This window comes from Rhinolophus sinicus, linkage group LG01 (genome assembly GCF_036562045.2).
Source record: "Rhinolophus sinicus isolate RSC01 linkage group LG01, ASM3656204v1, whole genome shotgun sequence".
In the NCBI taxonomy this organism is placed as follows: Eukaryota; Metazoa; Chordata; class Mammalia; order Chiroptera; family Rhinolophidae; genus Rhinolophus; species Rhinolophus sinicus.
This window is the reverse complement of record NC_133751.1, coordinates 201,864,596-201,882,419: the sequence shown is the minus strand read 5'-3', so window position 1 is coordinate 201,882,419 and position 17,824 is coordinate 201,864,596. Positions and strand designations below refer to the sequence as shown.

Genomic DNA, 17,824 nt, shown 5'->3' with positions numbered 1-17,824 from the left:
GAAACTATAATGTCTTATTGAAGAAAATTTAAAAAAAATTTAAATAAATGGAGATGTAGAAGGTGCCCCCAATTAGGAAAACATAGCAGTTTAAAAATGTCAATCCTTCTGAAATTATTATAAAAGTGTGGTGCCCTTTCTACTAGTAATCCCATTGAAACTGGATAAAGTAATTTAAAATTTGTATGCCAGAGCAAACATCCAAGTCAAGCAAAGAAAAGTATAAAAAGAAAGTACATAGAAGAAGATTTAATAGATTTAAATGTTTAAAATGCAGTTAAAATATTAAAAGACATTGTAGAAAAATATTGTCAGCATATGACTAAGGGTAAATATATCTGATATACAAAGACTCCAGCCTACTGATATAATCCCAAAGAAAACAGACCTGAACAGGCACTTAGAGAAAGGAAACTTAAAATGTCCAATAACCATGTGAATACATCCAAACTAAAACATCAATGAGAAACCATTGCTCACCCATTAGATTGGCAAACACAACTTCATAAGGGACATTGCAGCATGGCAGAAGATTTAGAGAAACAGACATTCATTGCTGGTGTGAGTGTGAATTGCTGTAGCCTTTACAGAAAAGATCTGGCCATATCTACTAAATTTTAAGAGGCACTGTATATTGGCCTAGCAGCCAGCCCCACTTTTGGAACCTATTCTATGGAAATAAAAACATTGATAAGCATCTTACAGAAACTAGAGCTCCAGAACTTTCAGGGCCTCCCCATTTCCCCTAGAGGAAAACTAAGTCCTTACAGTGTTAAAGGGTCCGAAAAAATCCAGTCCTACTCTCGTCTTCCCTAGCTCACTTCTCACTGGTCAAACCGCCTCTTTGCTGTTTCTTGACCGCACCAGGCACACTTTAGCCCTAGAAAGTTGGTGCTGGCTGTCTGCTCTGTGTAGTGTGTTCTTTGTCCAGATATCCATGTGGTGAACTAACACTCTCATCGCCTTAAGGTCCTTCTTCCATGTCACCTTCTCAATGAGACCTACTTTGACCAACCTAAGAAAGCCACAGCCCCCCACTCTGTTCATGTACTCCCTACCTCCTAATCTAGCTCTATTACTTTTTACCATGTCCTTATTACTCCCTAACATACTAAATTAATTACTTATGTATTTTATTTAGTATTTATTATCTTATAATTGTCATTGTCCTCCCCCAGATATATATGCAATTAGGACAGAGATTCTATTAACTTTTCTCGAGTACCTGATATACACAAGGTGCCAATAAATACTTGTTGATTAGATACTCATCAGTACAAAAGCACTTATTAAAGCATTGTCTTTAGTAGTGAAAAAAAACACAATAATAATAACTTAATATGACCCCCAAACCTAAAAGCAACCTGATTTTCCATTTGGATGAATAGTTGAATAAATTATGATACATCCACATTATTGGAACATTACATACCGTGTTTCCCCGAAAATAAGACCTAGCCAGACAATCAGCTCTAATGCATCTTTTGGAGCAAAAATTAATATAAGACCCGGTATTATATTATATTATACTAAATACCTGGTCTTATATTATGTTAAAATAAGACCTGGTATTACATTATATTATATTATATTATATTATATTATATTATATTATATTACCCGGTCTTATATTAAAATAAGACCAGGTCTTATATTAATTTTTGCTCTAAAAGATGCATTAGAGGTGATTGTATGGCTAGGTCTTATTTTCGGGGAAACACAGTAGCTATTTATTTTTATTAACTTGGTGAAAGATCATAGTTTTATAGATGAATAAAAACATTAAGTTTAGATTAATATATTATGACTCTATTTTTATATAAGTCAAAGTAATAAAAATCTTATGTGTAATATTTGGAAGAAATGTTGGGAAAGGCATGTAATGCTACATCCGAGGCTGTTAGGATGCCTTAGTGAAGGGTGTAAGATTCTACCCTGGTCCCATCAGATCCTTCTTTCACCGTTTCTTGATGAGATCAGAGGAAATAGAAATAATAGTGCCGATTGAACAAGACTTTAGAGTAAGTATATTTAATACCACATAGCTTATGAGTTAATATTGTTTTTATAAAACAATAAACTAGGAAACTTAGAAATTTAAAAGTTGGCTTCTCAAATTTAAAAATAAAGATAGGCAAAGATTAAAATTTTTAGAAATAAATTAAACCAATGGAATGGAAGACTCATGCTGAAAACTATAAAAATATTGCACATAAAAATTAAAGATCTAAATAAATAGAGACATTAATTTTTTTTTTTAGATTGGAAGACTCAATAATTTTAAGATAATTTTCCCTAAATGGATCAATACATTTAATGCAATTCCTATCATTTCCCCAGTGTCCATTTTGCAGAAATTGAGAAACTGATACTAACATTTATGTGCAAATGCAAAGGACCCAGAAAAGCCAAAACAATCAGGAAAAAGAAAAACAAAGTTGGAGGACTTATACTTCCTGATTTCAACACTTATGAAGCTACAGTAATCTGAAACTAATATTATATTGTATGTTAGCTATATTTTAATAAAAAAAGAAAAAAATGACACATAGTGCTGGCATAAGAATACATATATGGATGAATGGAAAAGAATTGGGAGTACAGAAATAAACCCTTATATTTTTGGTTAATTAAAATTCAACAAAAGTGCCAAGGCAATTCAAAGAGGAAAATTAATTTTTTCAATAAATGGTGCTAGGACAATTGGATATCCACATGTACAAAAATTAATTTATACCTTTACCTCACACCACACAAAATATCAACTCAAAAATGTATTGTAGACTTAAATGTGAGGACAGGCCAGCTTCATGGGCATGTACCCTATGTGGTCACACAAGGCCCTGTGCTTGGTTTAATGCTCTGCTTTCACGGTTTTGAAATTCTTCATGATTTATGAACAAGGCTTCCCAACACTTTCATTTTTTACTGAATCCCACAAATTATGTAGCTGTTCCCATGTAAAGTGAAAATGATAACAGTTTTTGAAGATTATGTAGGAAAAAATCTTTGTGACTTTGGGTTAGACAAAAAGGAGCTGTAACACCAAAAGCATAATCTAAATTTTAAATTAAAAATTTTTTAATTTAAAAAAATCGATAACTTAGAATTTAAAATATTTAATCATTTGTGCTTCAAAAGTCTCCTTAAGAAAATGAAAAGACTAGTCACAGAGCAGAGAATGAGAATCTGGGCTTGGTCAAGATCAAATCTGGGCTGGGATCAAGGAAGACAGAAGAGTTTGTAATGGTCATGCAGGGCTGCAGGTGAGGGGACCCAACATACAGTCACATTCCCCATCAAGATACTTGGTAAAGTTTTCCAGGCCAAGAAGCTAGAGCAACCATGTCAAAAATATCTGGAAAGCTCAGAATTATCTGCAGGCTTACCATTCAGAAATGGCAATGATAACTATGATGAGGTCTATAGAACATAAAGGGAGAGAGTTGAAAGCCCTGAAGAGGCTCATAATCTAACTACAAAATGTAATCGCTTTGTCTCCTGGGAACACATGTCAATTCTGGACATAGCTAAAGGCTGATAATCTGGGATTGGTACAGGCAGAGGGTTATGGCTGAAGGACAAAGAAACTTAACAGAAGTTTTGATGCATCTGAAGTTGGAATATAAAATTAGAGACTTCAAAGAATTAAAATTTCAGTTGGTTTTTCTCCTCAAGAACTTTTTTCAGTTCTAACACTGCATGAAGCAAATGGCTGAAAATATGACAAAAATTTGAAAAGTGGAGAATATTACTTGAATGCAGTCTCTCAGTTGAAGCCCTAGATGTCCTCATCTGGGATCAGGGCAAACCATAGGTATATTACAGCTTATCAGAAAAGGCAAACTCAAAAATCCAAGATGGTGGAGTAGATAAATCCTGTGCCTGTCTCCTTCCATGAATACATTAACATTACAACTAAATTATAAAACAATCTACCTGGAGAACCATCTGAAGTCTAGTTGAACAGAAGTTTTATAACTAAGGATAGAAAGAAAAAGCCATATCGCGATTGGTAAAAGTGGCAGAGATGCGGAATGGGCCAGCCCCAAACCTCCATGTGGCTGTTGAGAACTGGTGGGTTATCTCAGCCACGTAGGTTTCCCCCATAAGAGCAAGGGACTCCAGCCCCACACCAAGCTCCCCAGTCTGGAGCACTGGTGCCAGGAAGAGGAGCCCCCACAACATTTGGCTATGAAAACGTGGGGATTCCTCCTGTTCCAGTGGTATAGAAGACTGTGGGAAACCAGATGTCCTCTTAAAGGACCTAAACACAGCCTCGCTCGCTCACAGACACTCACCCTGGGCTACAGTGGAGGGACAGTGACTTGAGGTGTATCTAAGACATACAAGGAGAAACTGAGTTGTGTGGGTACAGGGTGAGGATTGGAGGGAAACATGCAATTTTCCCTGTGTGGGGTCCTCTACCTGTGCAGCCAGCAGGCAGGCACCATCTTTCCTGTGTTCAGCCCTCTCCCACATGGACAAATCCGAACCTGAATTCCTCTGGTGAGCTTCACAGGGACCCCACCCTACCCAACTTCCCCAGTGCCAGAGGCACTTTCTCGGCAAGCAGCCAGCTCCACCCGCATTGCACACTTTCTTGGAAAACTATTGGGGTCTGCGGCCTCAGGCAGGTGGCAACTGGCTTTGATGTGCTCTGAGACTTTTGCTGAGTAGCTCTAGGCTGAGCACTGGAAGCAAACCAGAATCTACATTAACCTGGTGACTACAATGGTTCCCACTCTAGTGACTCACTGAGACCCCGTCTCAGCCAATGTGCATACTACATGAGGCTTTATTAGCAACTGAACTTTAAAGGAGCTGGCAGGTGGCAGCAGGCCTCAGGATATCCTGAATTTTTGCAGAGCTACCCCAGGCCCGGTACTGGTGGCAGGTATCCTCAGTTTGCAGTGTGACCTCTCCCACGTGCCTCCAAGTTTAGCACAGGCAGTAAGCCACCACAGATCACTCTGTAGCTCCTATCAAGTAGCCCCCAGCCAGTCACAGGCAGTGGGTGACCTGCACCTGCACTGGAGCCCCTCCGAAGAGGCCCCAGAACCAACATACTTGGAGATTGGCTTCAGACCACAGCAGAGCACCACCCATTAACCCCACAGGTGGCGCACAAAGGGTGGTCTCAACAGGCACCAGAGTTCACTGGGGTAAATTCCACCCAGTGAGGCAAGACCCCTGCATAGCACCCTGTAAGGTATGGGTGTGACCAAACCCCACAGCCAGTCAGCCTGGGGGTCAATCCCACACACTGATGTGACAATAGCAATCAAGGCTCAGCTATAAGGAGGACACACACCCCCCACACAAGGGACACTCTTGGAGCACCCAGCTCAGGTGACGAGGAAGACTGTGCCAGGGCCCCACAGGGCACCTACTACATGAGGCCACCCAGCCAAGACTGGGAGACATAGCTGATCTACCTAATGCATAGAAACAAACACAGAGAGGCAGCCAAAATAAGGACACAAAGAAATACATTCCAAATGAAACAAGAGAAAATGCCAGAAAAAGAACTAAATGAAATGGAGGCAAGCAACGTACCAGATACAGAATTCAAAACAATGGTTATAAGGATGCTCAAGACACTTAGTGAGAACTTCAACAAAGAGATAGAAAACATTAAAAGGGATGTAGAAACCATAAAAATGAACAAGTCAGAAGTGTAGAATACAATAACTGAAATGCAGAAGGCACTCGACAGAATCACCAGCAAACTAGATGATGTAGAGGATCGAATCACTGAATGGGAAGACAAAGTAGCAGAAAACACACAGTTGAAACAGCAAAAAGAAAAAAAGAATTTTCAAAGGTGAGGCTACTTTAAGAGGCCTCTGGGAGAATATGAAGCGTAAAAACATTTGCATGATAGGGGTACCAAGGAGGAGAGAGCAAGGGATTGAGAGCCTATTTGAAGAAATAATGACTGAAAACTTTCATAATCTGGCAAAAGAAATAGACATACAAACCAGGAAGTGCAGAGAGTCTCAAACAAGATAAACCCAAAGAGGCCCACACCACAACATATTATAATTAAAATGGCAAAGGTTAAAGACAAAGAGAGACTCCTAAAAGCAGCAAGAGAAAGGCAACAAGTAACATATAGGGGAGTTTCCGTTAGCTTGTCAGCTGATTTCTCAACAGAAACTTTGCAGACCAGAAGGGATTGGCGCGAAATATTCAAAGCAATGAAAAGACTTATGATCAAGAAGAGTACTCTACCCAGCAAGGCTATTTTTTTAAAATTGAAGACAGATAAAGAGCTCCCCAGACAAGAAAAAGCTAAAGGAATTCAACACCTCCAAACCAGTATTACAAAGAATGTTAGAGGGACTTCTTTCAGATGAAAAAAATATACATATCAAAATTAAGAATAATAAAATGCAATGACTACATATCTATCAACAATTACTTTCAATGTAAATGAATTAAATGCTTCAATCAAAAGACATAAGAGGGCAAAATGGATAAGGAAACAAAATCCTTACATATACTGCCTACAAGACACTCATTCAGATTGAAAAACACACACAGATTGAAAGTAAAGGGATGGAAAGTAAAGAGATTTTATGAAAATGGAAACAAACAAACAAACAAAATAAGGGGTAGCAATACTTATACCAGACAAAATAGACTTTAAAACAAAGGCTACAACAAGAGACAAAGAGGACCCAGTAATCCCACTTCTGGGTATTTATCCAAAGAAACTCAAAATGCTACTTTGAGGGACCGTGTTCATCTGTATGCTCATTGCAGCATTGTTATAATGGCCAAGATACAGACGCAGCCTGGGTGTCTGTAGATGGAAGAATGGATAAAGGGGAGGTGGTACATATATACAATGGAATATTGCTTGGCCATGGAAGAGAATGGATTCTTGCCATCTGTGGCAGCATGGGTGGACCTGGAGGGTATTGTGCTGAGTGGAGTATATTAAACAGAGAAAGACAGATGCAATGTGATTTTGCTTATATATGGAATCTAAAGAACAAATTAAACAAACAAAACAGAAACAAACTCAAAAATACAGAGAACATTTTGATGGTTGCCAGATGGAAGAAGGATAGGGACAGGATTTCTAGCCTTTTCCTTGTCAGAGGTATAACCCAGAGAAGAAAATGAAAATGAAAATACTCAGCCTGCACTAGTCTTTAGTGTCCTTTCTATTCTTTTTACTCCTTTGATCAAGATTATACTAAGTGAAATAAGTCAGACAGAGAAAGACAAATACCATGTGACCTCACTTACATGTGGAATCTAAAGAACAAAATAAACAAACAAACAAAATAGACACAGACCCGTAGATACAGGGAACAGCCTGGTGGTTGCTAAATGGGAGGTGATTGCGGGGCTGGGTGGGAAGGGTGGAGGGATTAGAAAGTGCAGATTTGCGTTGTAGAAGACTTACTGGGATGTGAGGTACATATGGGGAGTATAGTCCATAATATTCTAATGGCTATGTACAGTGTCTGCTAGGGAATAGACTTACAGGGGTTATCACTTTGTGAGCTGTGTACATGTCTAAGCACTATGTTGTTTCGTACACCTGAAACTAATAATTTAAAAAAGTGTTTAAAAAAGAGATCTGTCAAGGAAGAACCCGGAACCACACCCAGAAATGGGACTAGGCCCGGAGTTGACCCATCTCCAGGTCACGTACGAGACCACAGCACTCAGTGTTTGCAAACAAGTCATGTGTTTATCCTGAATTTTATATTTTCTAAAGCACCTTCTTTGAAACAGCCTAAGCGAAGGTGCAGGAGGCCAGAAGGAAATCAGACGGTTCAGAGATCACGAGAAAATAACAACCACTGCCTCAAAGCGTCAGAAAGGACAGCTGAGACCAGATGGGCCTGCCAGCTGAGCAGTCGCTGTGAAACAAATCATGTGAGTGTGGAAAGCTAAATTCATGCCAGTAGCTACCCTGCTGCAGTTTAAAAACCCGGTTTCTCTTTACAGATTCCTGCATTTCATTACATTGTGTGTGACGGTTCTTATCTTGGTTAAGGTATCTAATAACAGCCTCTAAAGCAGCAACACGGCCAGAGGGAAAGTTAAAGGAAATAGACTGACCTGGTGCTGAGGTCACTGCACCCACTGGCCATCGTTCTGTCCCAGGAGCTGACTGGATTCTGACCCCTCCGGTCTCTCCCTCCTGAGTGCAGGAAGGCTGCAGTCCTGAGCAGGAAGCTTGTGAACTGACTCTCCCTGAGAAGGCTCCACCCAAAAGGGGAAAAGAGAAGTGAAAGTAACATTCCCTGAGCTGCCAGATTGTCTCCCTCCTCCTGCAGCCCCTGGTGGTTCTCAGCCATCAGGGCATCAGGAATGGAAGACGAGGAGTGACAGTCAGAGCCTGGAGGCCAGGGGAGGAGGACCCCAGAGGAGGAGCAGGGCCAGCTCCCAGGAGGCCCCTTGTTTGTGCAAAGACTCTAATCATCTGTGTGAATCCCGCTGTCCTCAGCTGCTCCCACCTTCTAAGAGGTGCAGAGTTTACAGAGTTTGCTCCCCATGTTCCTACCCAGGGCTGGAGAAGCGGACATACTCTAGAGCCATGGTTTCCACATTTGTTCCCCTGAATCCGACTTCCTCTGGCTGTGAATAAGGTTCTTGCCTGATTATATTTAAGATGCAGGGGAAGGTTCTACTCTCTCTCTACTTCTCTTTCCCCAAAAGGAGCAAACATCATTCTGGTTGGAAGCGATACCAGGACACAGATGAGGACACCTTTACCAATGGGTAGTGTGTCGGTGTGTACCAGGTGCAGCACACGTGGGGATCTCTCTGTCACTGCACCCTCCTTCCCTTACTTGGGGGGGAGAAGGACTAGTAAGCTGAGTCTCTGAAGGGCACACCTGTCCTAGGCTCCGATCTTCCATTGTGCATGGGGCCCAGACAGGGTCTGACACATATGACAGCAGCCTTTTCTAATGTCACCTCTCTCCCTCCTCTGTCCCTGAGCAGCAGGCAGACCAGGTCACCACCATGCTGGGTGTTGGTATTAATGTGACACTTTTCCCTGGGTCTGCTTACAGTCACCAAATACACCACCTGAATTAGAGGCTGATAGCAGCTGCTGGGTGGCAAACCCACAGGGGCCAGCTCTCCGGGTGGGCACTCCCACACTGGGGCTGCCCTGTCCAAGGAAGGAGATGTTCCTGTGGGGTCAGAGAAAGCTGGGCAGGTGTGGTCACACAGCAGCCTAGCCGTTTGTCCCCTCCAATCTTTCCTTAGGGAAAGAAGACTTTGCGGGACTGTCCCTCTTTGGGGTTGAGTTCATTTATCCTAAGTCTCTCTATTTGGTCCTTGTAAGCTGGGTCTGCAGTCAAAGACTAGTAATGATTCCTCATGGGAGGAACGACTTAAGCCAGACGGGACCCCATTGGGACCCCCATGAGTTAACATAATAAAAGTCAGGAGGTAGCCATACCCCTCCTCCTCACCATTATGGGAAGCTGCTAATGCATGCCCCAATTGTCCTGCACTCTGCTATGCAAAGGACTTCTTAGAGTGATAAGATATCGCTCTTCCTGCTTAGCTCATGGGATGGTTTTACCTTGTGAGACTTGCTCCCCCAGGGGGTTGAACACACCCACCTTAGTCGCCTGGGGACAATAAACATCGGTTGCTTTGGGACAGATATCTGGGAATTGGAAGAATTTTAAGGTGTGGTATGAGAATTTCGTGGACCCTGCCTTTAATCTTGTGATGCTTATTGTAAGAAATCAATAAATACCCACGACAACCCGATTCGGGGCTCCAGTCCCTTGAGGCTGCGAGTCCCTCGGTCCTCTGTGATTTAACTGTATTTGAGTCTCTGTCTCTTTATGATAGTTTAACCCTCGCCGCCTCCCTCGCCTTCCCACGGCTTGTGTTGTGCAGGTCGCAACAGGCAGGCACCCCACTCTGCGAGAGCAGCCGTGTTTTCCGTGGAATCAGGAGGCCTCTGCAGAGAAAGCAGTTTCCTTGATAAGGAAATGAATGTCAGACCCACGCGGGTATGAACCGGACAGGACCATGTTCAGAAGCAGGTTGAATCCTAACAACGCTGCTGCACTGATTTGAAGGAAATTTCCATGGCTGCAAGGAGCACTGACACCAGGGACCACGTCTGCTGTCTGGGAGGCGGCCCGGGCACTGGGCCTGGAAACCTGGGAAGCAGGAGAGGCAGTGAGTGAGGAGGGACACGTGGTGGAGGACACACCAAGGGGACCAGTGTCCTAAGCTTCACCAGGAGCAGCCTCGTTCAGACCTCAGCAGTGGGGCAGAGTCTCCAACCTGGGAGACCCTGTGGGGACAGAGGTTTGTCCCTGAGATGAGGCAGTAGAATCCCAGACCTGAGCATTTAATGACAGCAGCAACGCTGGCCACTGGGCCAGAGGATGGAAACCCTCAGCACCTCTGTGGATGCAGAAATGGAGAGGGAGCGGGCACCTGGGACCTCAGTGGGAAACTCAGGTCCTCTCAGTGTCCGTTTCTAGGAGGTGGTGCATCCATCAGCGGGACTCCTGCCCTCTCTTCTTTCTGGGGAGGCTCTAGGATTGGCAGTTATGCAAAAGGTGAGTCTGCTCCTTGTGGGCGTCCTGGGCTCGTCCTGCCTGCAGAGGCCAGGGCTCTGTGCTCCTCCAAGCTCAAGTGCACAGGGACAGCGGCCTGGGGTGTGTGGGGAGGTGTGGTGGGTGGAACAGCCTGAGACCTTGTGGTGAAGCCCTGTTCTGGGGTTCAGATTTAGGGATCCTTTCTGACCGTACATGTAAGCCTTATCCCCGATCTAGCTTATCAGGAAATAAAGCTGGTATTTTGATCCCCATCTGGCTCACCTTTTTCCTTGTCAGTTTAGAAGTCAGGTCAGAAGACTTGGGGAGGGTTTATACCCAGAGTTTGGGCTTCCTGGTTGTGACTTTCTCCTTCCTGGGATTTCCCTTCTTGCTTTCCAGAATACCTGGCTGCCCTGGCTTCTTGCCTGTCTCTGCTGACCAGGAAGAAAGCAGATTTTCTACCAAAGATTGTGCAATCCCATGCAAGCCTATGGCTGCTGTCACAGCCAGACGATAGTAAACAGGAAATATTTTACTCCGGCTCCCTCTGAGTTTCAATTTCCCTCGAGAGAGAGTTGCCCTGCCTTTTGTCACTTTCCAGAAGTCTCAGGCAGCTGTTCTCTAAATATTGTCCAGTTTCTAGATGTTTTCTGCAGGAGGCCAGTTTGTTAGGAGCTCACTCCTGTAGATCAGAAGCAGAATTCTCTGTCCTCACTCGTCAGCAGACCAGCCCTGGCCACTTCCAGGCCCAGCCCTGCTTCTGGAGACCCCAGTGGTTCCAGGGCCCCCGAGCTCCCTGCCCAGCTAAGGGGGAGTGATGCTGTGTGCAGAGCATCAGAGTCACACCTTTGTTAGGAGACACGCAAACAGAACTATGCACATTTTGTTCTGTGCTCATGGGAGCATAAACACACACCTGCTTAGAGTGGGTTTGTTTCATAAACAAAATAACAGAGCAAATAGTATGTGTAGTGAAGAGACATGGGTTACTATAAAATTTCAGTTGGAATTAATGCTTAACAACTATCTATAATGATTAGACATATAAGTTGTTGCCCAAAAAAACAAAACACCTAAGAATTTCTTTTTTCTTTGCTAAAGGCGGTGATTGAGTTATGGTTGTGGAATGTTGTTTTTGTTTCAGGAAATTATTCACACAGACATCTCTTGTCAAGGAATTTGGGCCACAACCTTCCCTCTGTCTCCTTTCTGCTCTAAATCACTGTGCATGTAACTAAGAAGAAAGTGCACCCAAATGTGTACAACCGAGAATTCAGGTCATGTTTCAACGTATTGAGTCCTTTGGGCTTCAGGAATATGAATGTTCATTTCTCCCCAAAATTTGGGTTTTCACTAATTTTTGCTTTAAGTAGACTTTCTGTCCCTTTCCTTTTCTTTCTCCTTCTAGTATTCCCATAATGTGTGTATATATTCCTTGATGGTGTCACCTAAGTTCTTTAGGTATTCCTCACTCTTTTTAAATTTTCCTTTGCCACTCTGAGGAATAATTTCAAATAACCTATCTTCTAGTTCACTTTTTTTTTCTGCTTGATTCAGTCTGTTGTTGAAGCTCTCCACTGAATTCTTCGGTTCATTCATTCTATTCTTCAGCTCTAGGATTTCTGTTTGTTTGTCTTTTGGATAGTTTTTTTCTTTTCTTTTTTGAACTTCTGATTTTGTTCATGCATTGTTTTCTTCACTTAATTGAATTGTCCGTGTATTTTTGTAGTTAACATCTCTGAGAGGATTAGCCTGATTTTTTTGGTCAGGCAGTTTATAAGTCTTCATTCCTTGAGGGGCAGATATTAGAATTTATTAGTTTCCTTAGGTAGTGTCATGTTTACTTGATTCTTCATGATTCTTGATTCTTTTTGTTGGTATCGGAGCACTTGAGTAAGCGGTCTCCTCTTCCAGAAGTTACAGGTTCACTTCAGTAGGGAAAAAGATCTTCATCTGTCATCTCTGCTTGGGTTCTGGATGGACTAGCTGGTAGCATCCATGGACAGGTGGGCCGTGTTATCAGGGTCTCAGCTGGGCAAGGCCATTGCCATGCTCTGAGGTTGAGGGGTGGATGCTGGCTGAGCTTTGTGGTTGGGTGACATTTCTGATGGTGCAGGGCTGTTGGCTGTGCACTATAGTCAGGGGGCCCACTTGCTTGGCTCTGCAACTGCCTTTGTTCTGGTTATGCTACCAGGCTGATGCCACCAGTTGGACTCTGTGATTGGTCAATGTTACAGGGTGTTCCTGCAATAGCTCCTGGTTGGGTAGTTTCAGGCTATACTCCCCAATCTGATGTTGCCATTGGCTAGACTCCATGTTTAGGAGGGGCCACAGGTTGGATTTTGCTGTCACATGGAGCCCTATACTGTGTTGTTATAAGGTGAGGCAGAGAACTGAGCCCTGAATTTGGCAGGGTCACAGGTTGGCTTCATAATCAGTTAGGCCACTGTCTGTGTTCTGCTGTTTGGCAGTTTTTGTCCACACTCTGGTTTGGAGGGGTCTCCAGCTGTATCCTGCGTTTGGGGGTGAGTAGAGACTGCTCTATTGTTTAGCAGGGTTGCTCTCCAGGTTCCCCCATTGGATGGAGTTCAACGATCTCCGATTGGATGAGCTCACTGGCTAGGCTCCTAAGTAGGTGAGGACACATCTGTTTTGGCAATTGGACAGGGCCATAGGTGGGGCTCTGCTGTTGTGCAGGGCTGGAGACAGGGCTCATCAGTACCATAGGCTTGTGCCTATAGCTGCCCAGTCCCCTGGCCAGACTTTCTGGATGGCAAAGGAAAGCCAGGAGCTACACTCAGCAGTTGGCTGGGGCTGCAAAGTTGCTTTACCACCTGGGTGGGGTGGCACAATGGGTTCCATGCTGGTATGGCCTGACAGGGGACCCAAATCAGGCTGAACTGCCAACCAAACTCTAGCCACATGGGACTTCTGGCTCTGCTAGAAGGGCAGAGCCACTAGCTGGGATCTCTGCTTAGGCACTGCTATTAGAAGGAATGCAGTCCACCAAGGTCTGCATGCTGGTGGCTGTAAACTTAAATTTCTAGTGGTCATCTAGTAGCCAAGAATAGCCTAGCTTTTCCAGAAGCCAGACTGCTGCATCAAATTGAGATGTAACAGGATTACAACCTCTGCATATTTAAATCTCTGCTGGTGGCATTAATCTCTGTCATTCCCTCCTTCCCCAGAAATATGCGGTTGCTTTCAAATTACTATGTTTACCATGATAGTAATTATGGTGAAATTAATTTTCAGGGCCTTCTGCTTGGCCTTTCCTAAGACAGTCATTGCTATTTCATAGCTTAAGGAACAACAGGTTAAAGAACCATTTTGACCCACTGCTACATGTGTCCTGATTATACATTTGGGAACTTCGGAACTGATTGGTGGGTGGCTCCATGGATGGAATGGACTCAGTGTTAGATGGATATTACCTTCCCTCCATATACTGTACTCTAACAGGGGTCATGATGGTGCTTTAGGTCCCCAGGCATTAGCACTAACTCAGATGCTGTATCAAAAACTCTTAAAAGATCTGTGTATTTTCCATTGTCTGGCATACAGTTACTTGAATAAATGGCTATAGGTCCTTTTGGTGAAAAACTCAGAGAATCACCACTATGTACATTTGGAAGATTTCTTGTGAGACCTATGCTCATTTCCATCATCAGGTTCTAGGTCCAAAAATTTCCTCAAGTCTGGAAATTGGGCACAGGATCTTGGCTTTTTATTGGGATAGCTGACTTCAGCCATCTGATGATAGAGTTTTAATTTCTTTTGATGATATATATGAAGTAATATTCTTGTTGGCTACTCAAGTATCTTGCCTTAAAAAAAAACAACACATCCTATTAGCTATATCTATAGATACCTCTGGCCCAGCTCTTCACACCACCCCAGGTGTCATTCTCACCTTGCTGCTTACAACAGAAATTATTTCATTCAGCTCCGAAAGTTAAATTCTGCCACATGTTTCTATTATTCTGAAATCTAAACATTTTATTTGCTACTGGGGAATCCAATTCTGTAAAACATTCCCACATTACTACAGTCCCTAAAGAGAATCTCAAGGACGCTGGTGCCCCCTCAGCAGTGTGTCCCTTGTCACCTTGATCCGTTAGTGTCTCTGAGGCCTCCTGGGGACACAGACACTAGATGGGTGTGTTTGCGAGTTGTAGAGAGTAGAGCCATGCCATCTTCCCTAGGCTTTCAGAGGTACTTTTTTATAGTCTTTCCTAGCAAGTCTAGTATCTCTACTTTTATCTCGTGTGTACCATGCCTTATAGCAAGCCTCGAAGGCCCACCCAGGAGCATAATAGAATCATCACCTTGGTCCTTGACAGGTTAATTAAACTCCGTGGCATAGGAGAGTGTGCCTGTATCAACAATTTCTTTTCAGTGTCGTATTCCCCTTTATTCTTCCAGGATCCACTCCCAAATACAATCTTGTGTCACTTTCTGGTACATGGTGGCCAGGCCTACAGTTCCATAGGAATAGCAATCTTCTCCCCTAGCAGCCCCACCCAGGACTTGCCCTTTGAGTCACACTGAGAAGACTGCATAGTCTTTTTTTTTTTTTTTTTTTTTTAGATTTTATTGGGGAAAGGGAACAGGACTTTATTGGGGAACAGTGTGTACTTCCAGGACTTCATTTTTTTCCAAGTCAAGTTGTTGTCCTTTCAGTCTTAGATGTGGAGGGCGCAGCTCAGCTCCAGATCCAGTTGCCGTTGCTAGTTGCAGGGGGCGCAGTCCACCATCCCTTGCGGGAGTCGAACCAGCAACCTTGTGGTTGAGAGGAGGCACTCCAACCAACTGAGCCATCTGGGAGCTCAGTGGCAGTCAGCTCAAGGTGCCGTGTTCAATCTTAGTTGCAGGGGGCAGAGCCCACCATCCCTTGCAGGACTCGAGGAGTTGAACCAGCAACCTTGTGGTTGAGAGCCCACTGGCCCATGTGAGAATCGAACCGCAGCCTTCGAAGTTATGAGCATGGAGCTCCAACCGCCTGAGCCACCGGGCCGGCCCCTGAATAGTCTTCATTCAAGCAAGATGTGGGGGAGGGTAGTGGTCTGTCTTCTAACTAGGGCAAAGGCACTCTTTTGCAGGCCAGTGGGTTCAGAGGGACCTGGAGTGCAGAGTTCTCAGCTGCATCTTCCTAGAAAGCCCCATTCTGAGTTTCAGGGCTTCATGCTTTCTTTATCAGGGCCTTGAATTTGGTGCAAGAGGCCTCCTGAGCTTAGAATTCCGTTTTCTCTGAAGTTCTGCCATTCTTGAAATTAGGGTCTGTGCCTGGCCTTTCTTACTATCTGCCTTCCAGCTGCAGGTATGAGTGTCCCTTTGCTTTAGGTCATGACTAATAGATTTAAACCTCTCATTACTCTTTTCAACACATTAGTGGAGCTCAGAAATAGCCACCAAAATGCACAGTTCTTACAGTTACTATCTCTCCCTTTGTAAATGGCAGAGAATTTTACCAGCTAGTACACCTCTTCCTTTATATCTCATCCAGTTTCCTACAGGTGAAATTTTGTCAATGGCACTGCTACAGCACCGCAGGGACTATCAATATTCCACCAGTCACCATCTGGCTGGACAGTGATTCAATTCCAGAACCCCATCCTTAGAGCTGGTTTACTAGGACCATTATGTTAAGTTGGATTTCCTAGAAGCAGAGCTTGAGATGAAGTCTCTTAAGTAAATGATTTATTGTGAAAGTTCAATTAGGAGAAGTGGGGTGAAGGAAGCAGGGTAGCAACACAGTGGGAAAGCTAAGCAAGAATATGATGGTCACAGCTAGAGACTAGCTCCAGCCTGATGCCAGTGGGAAGCACAGGAACATGAGTCACTCCACGCATTGGTTCCACTGAAGGGGAGGCGGCCAGCCCCCAGGCCAATGAGGTGTAAGATCCAGGTGAAGCTGGCTTCATTTGGCTGAAGGCAAAACTTTGGGGAGGAGTGGCCTCAGCGGCCAACCCTCACAGCGGCTGGGGGAGAAGTCTGCCCTAAAAGGGGCGTTTCCAGGATACCAACAGCATCCACTACACCAATGACATGTTCTTTTTTGTTTCCTGAAGAACAAACACTTTCTTCAAATTCTCCAGTTCAGCCTCTGTTAGGCCAAAGTCATTGTATTGGGGGGAAAAAAGATGAAAATAATGACATCCATTATCAGTGTTTAGACACATGGCAATTGTGTCTAAAAACCCTAATTACAGAAACCAAGTTAAGCTTAAAACTCATGCAGCTAAGACTAACTCCTGCTTTTTAAGTGCACAATTATTTCTTCAAAACTAGACAGAAATGGGAAATCATTACTACACGTGGGGACTCTTATTCTCTGGTTTCGGTTGTTTATTTTAGGGAGAGTTGGAAAAGTAATTTATGTTCTTGGTAACAGTTCAAATAGTACAGATGTGTAAGTACAACTGGTGATCTTCCTTTCACGTTGTCACTTCTATTCCCCTCTGGTGACCCCTGTTAACTATATGGTTCATTCACACACAAAGGATCTGCAGTTTGGGTGTGGGATTTCTGAGAAGTTTGAGTGAGTGCATTTGGGGAGGGATGAGAAGCATAGTATGACTTTAGGACACAATTCTCTTCTCCTTAGGTTTGGAACAGGCAGGACATGACTGTTCTCAATAGGCATCTGTCACCTTTTCTGAGGAGATGACCTCTCAGGGACCTGGAGTTCTGGTTCCAGAGACACCATCCGACTCACTGTTACTCTCCATGAAGAGCTTAAATCCTGAGTTTAAAGAGTCACTCACTTCGACAACCCTGGCTTGTACAGACTGGTCATAGGATGAGGGAAACTCTAAAACTTCCCAGCACCAGGGAATGAGGACAGAGGGACTCAAAGGAAAGAAACTGAAATAGAAGCAGGCAGAGCCACTTGCCTTGTAAGGTGCCCTGTGGTTCTGAAAGATGAGGCACGTGTCTGGCACAAACCCCACCACCTGGGAGTAACCCCACTCATTTAGCCTCTTCTTGATTTTGTCCAACCACATGGGTTTCCTGCCTTACACAGTTCTGTCTCCAATGCTATGATTCCATGATTTCTCTTGTCTCCTGTGTTGCTTTCTCTCCTTTCATCATTGATGCTCTTAATAGCTGTTTCTCTTTATTTCTCTGTTGATCCCTTTGGGCTCTATCCTTCTAGGTATTTCCTATGTGATAGAGTTGGCTCCATTCTTATCCTTTTTTTCTTTGTGACTTTTAATTTTCCTTCTTCATTGGTGTATATACACCAATGCATATACGTACACTAGAGTGTG

General features: G+C 43.6%; 1 protein-coding gene across 1 annotated transcript in view; it reads right to left on the bottom strand.

Moving 5' to 3' along the window:
* Positions 1-17,824, bottom strand: part of LOC109451464 (nuclear body protein SP140-like protein) — a 71,399-nt gene that overhangs the window by 27,516 nt on the left and 26,059 nt on the right. The window contains exons 8-9 of the mRNA XM_074331398.1: positions 9,046-9,170; positions 8,089-8,444 (exon numbers count right to left, since the gene is read on the bottom strand). Of these exons, the coding sequence (XP_074187499.1) occupies positions 8,089-8,444; positions 9,046-9,170 (481 nt within the window). The remainder of the gene's footprint in view (positions 1-8,088; positions 8,445-9,045; positions 9,171-17,824) is intronic.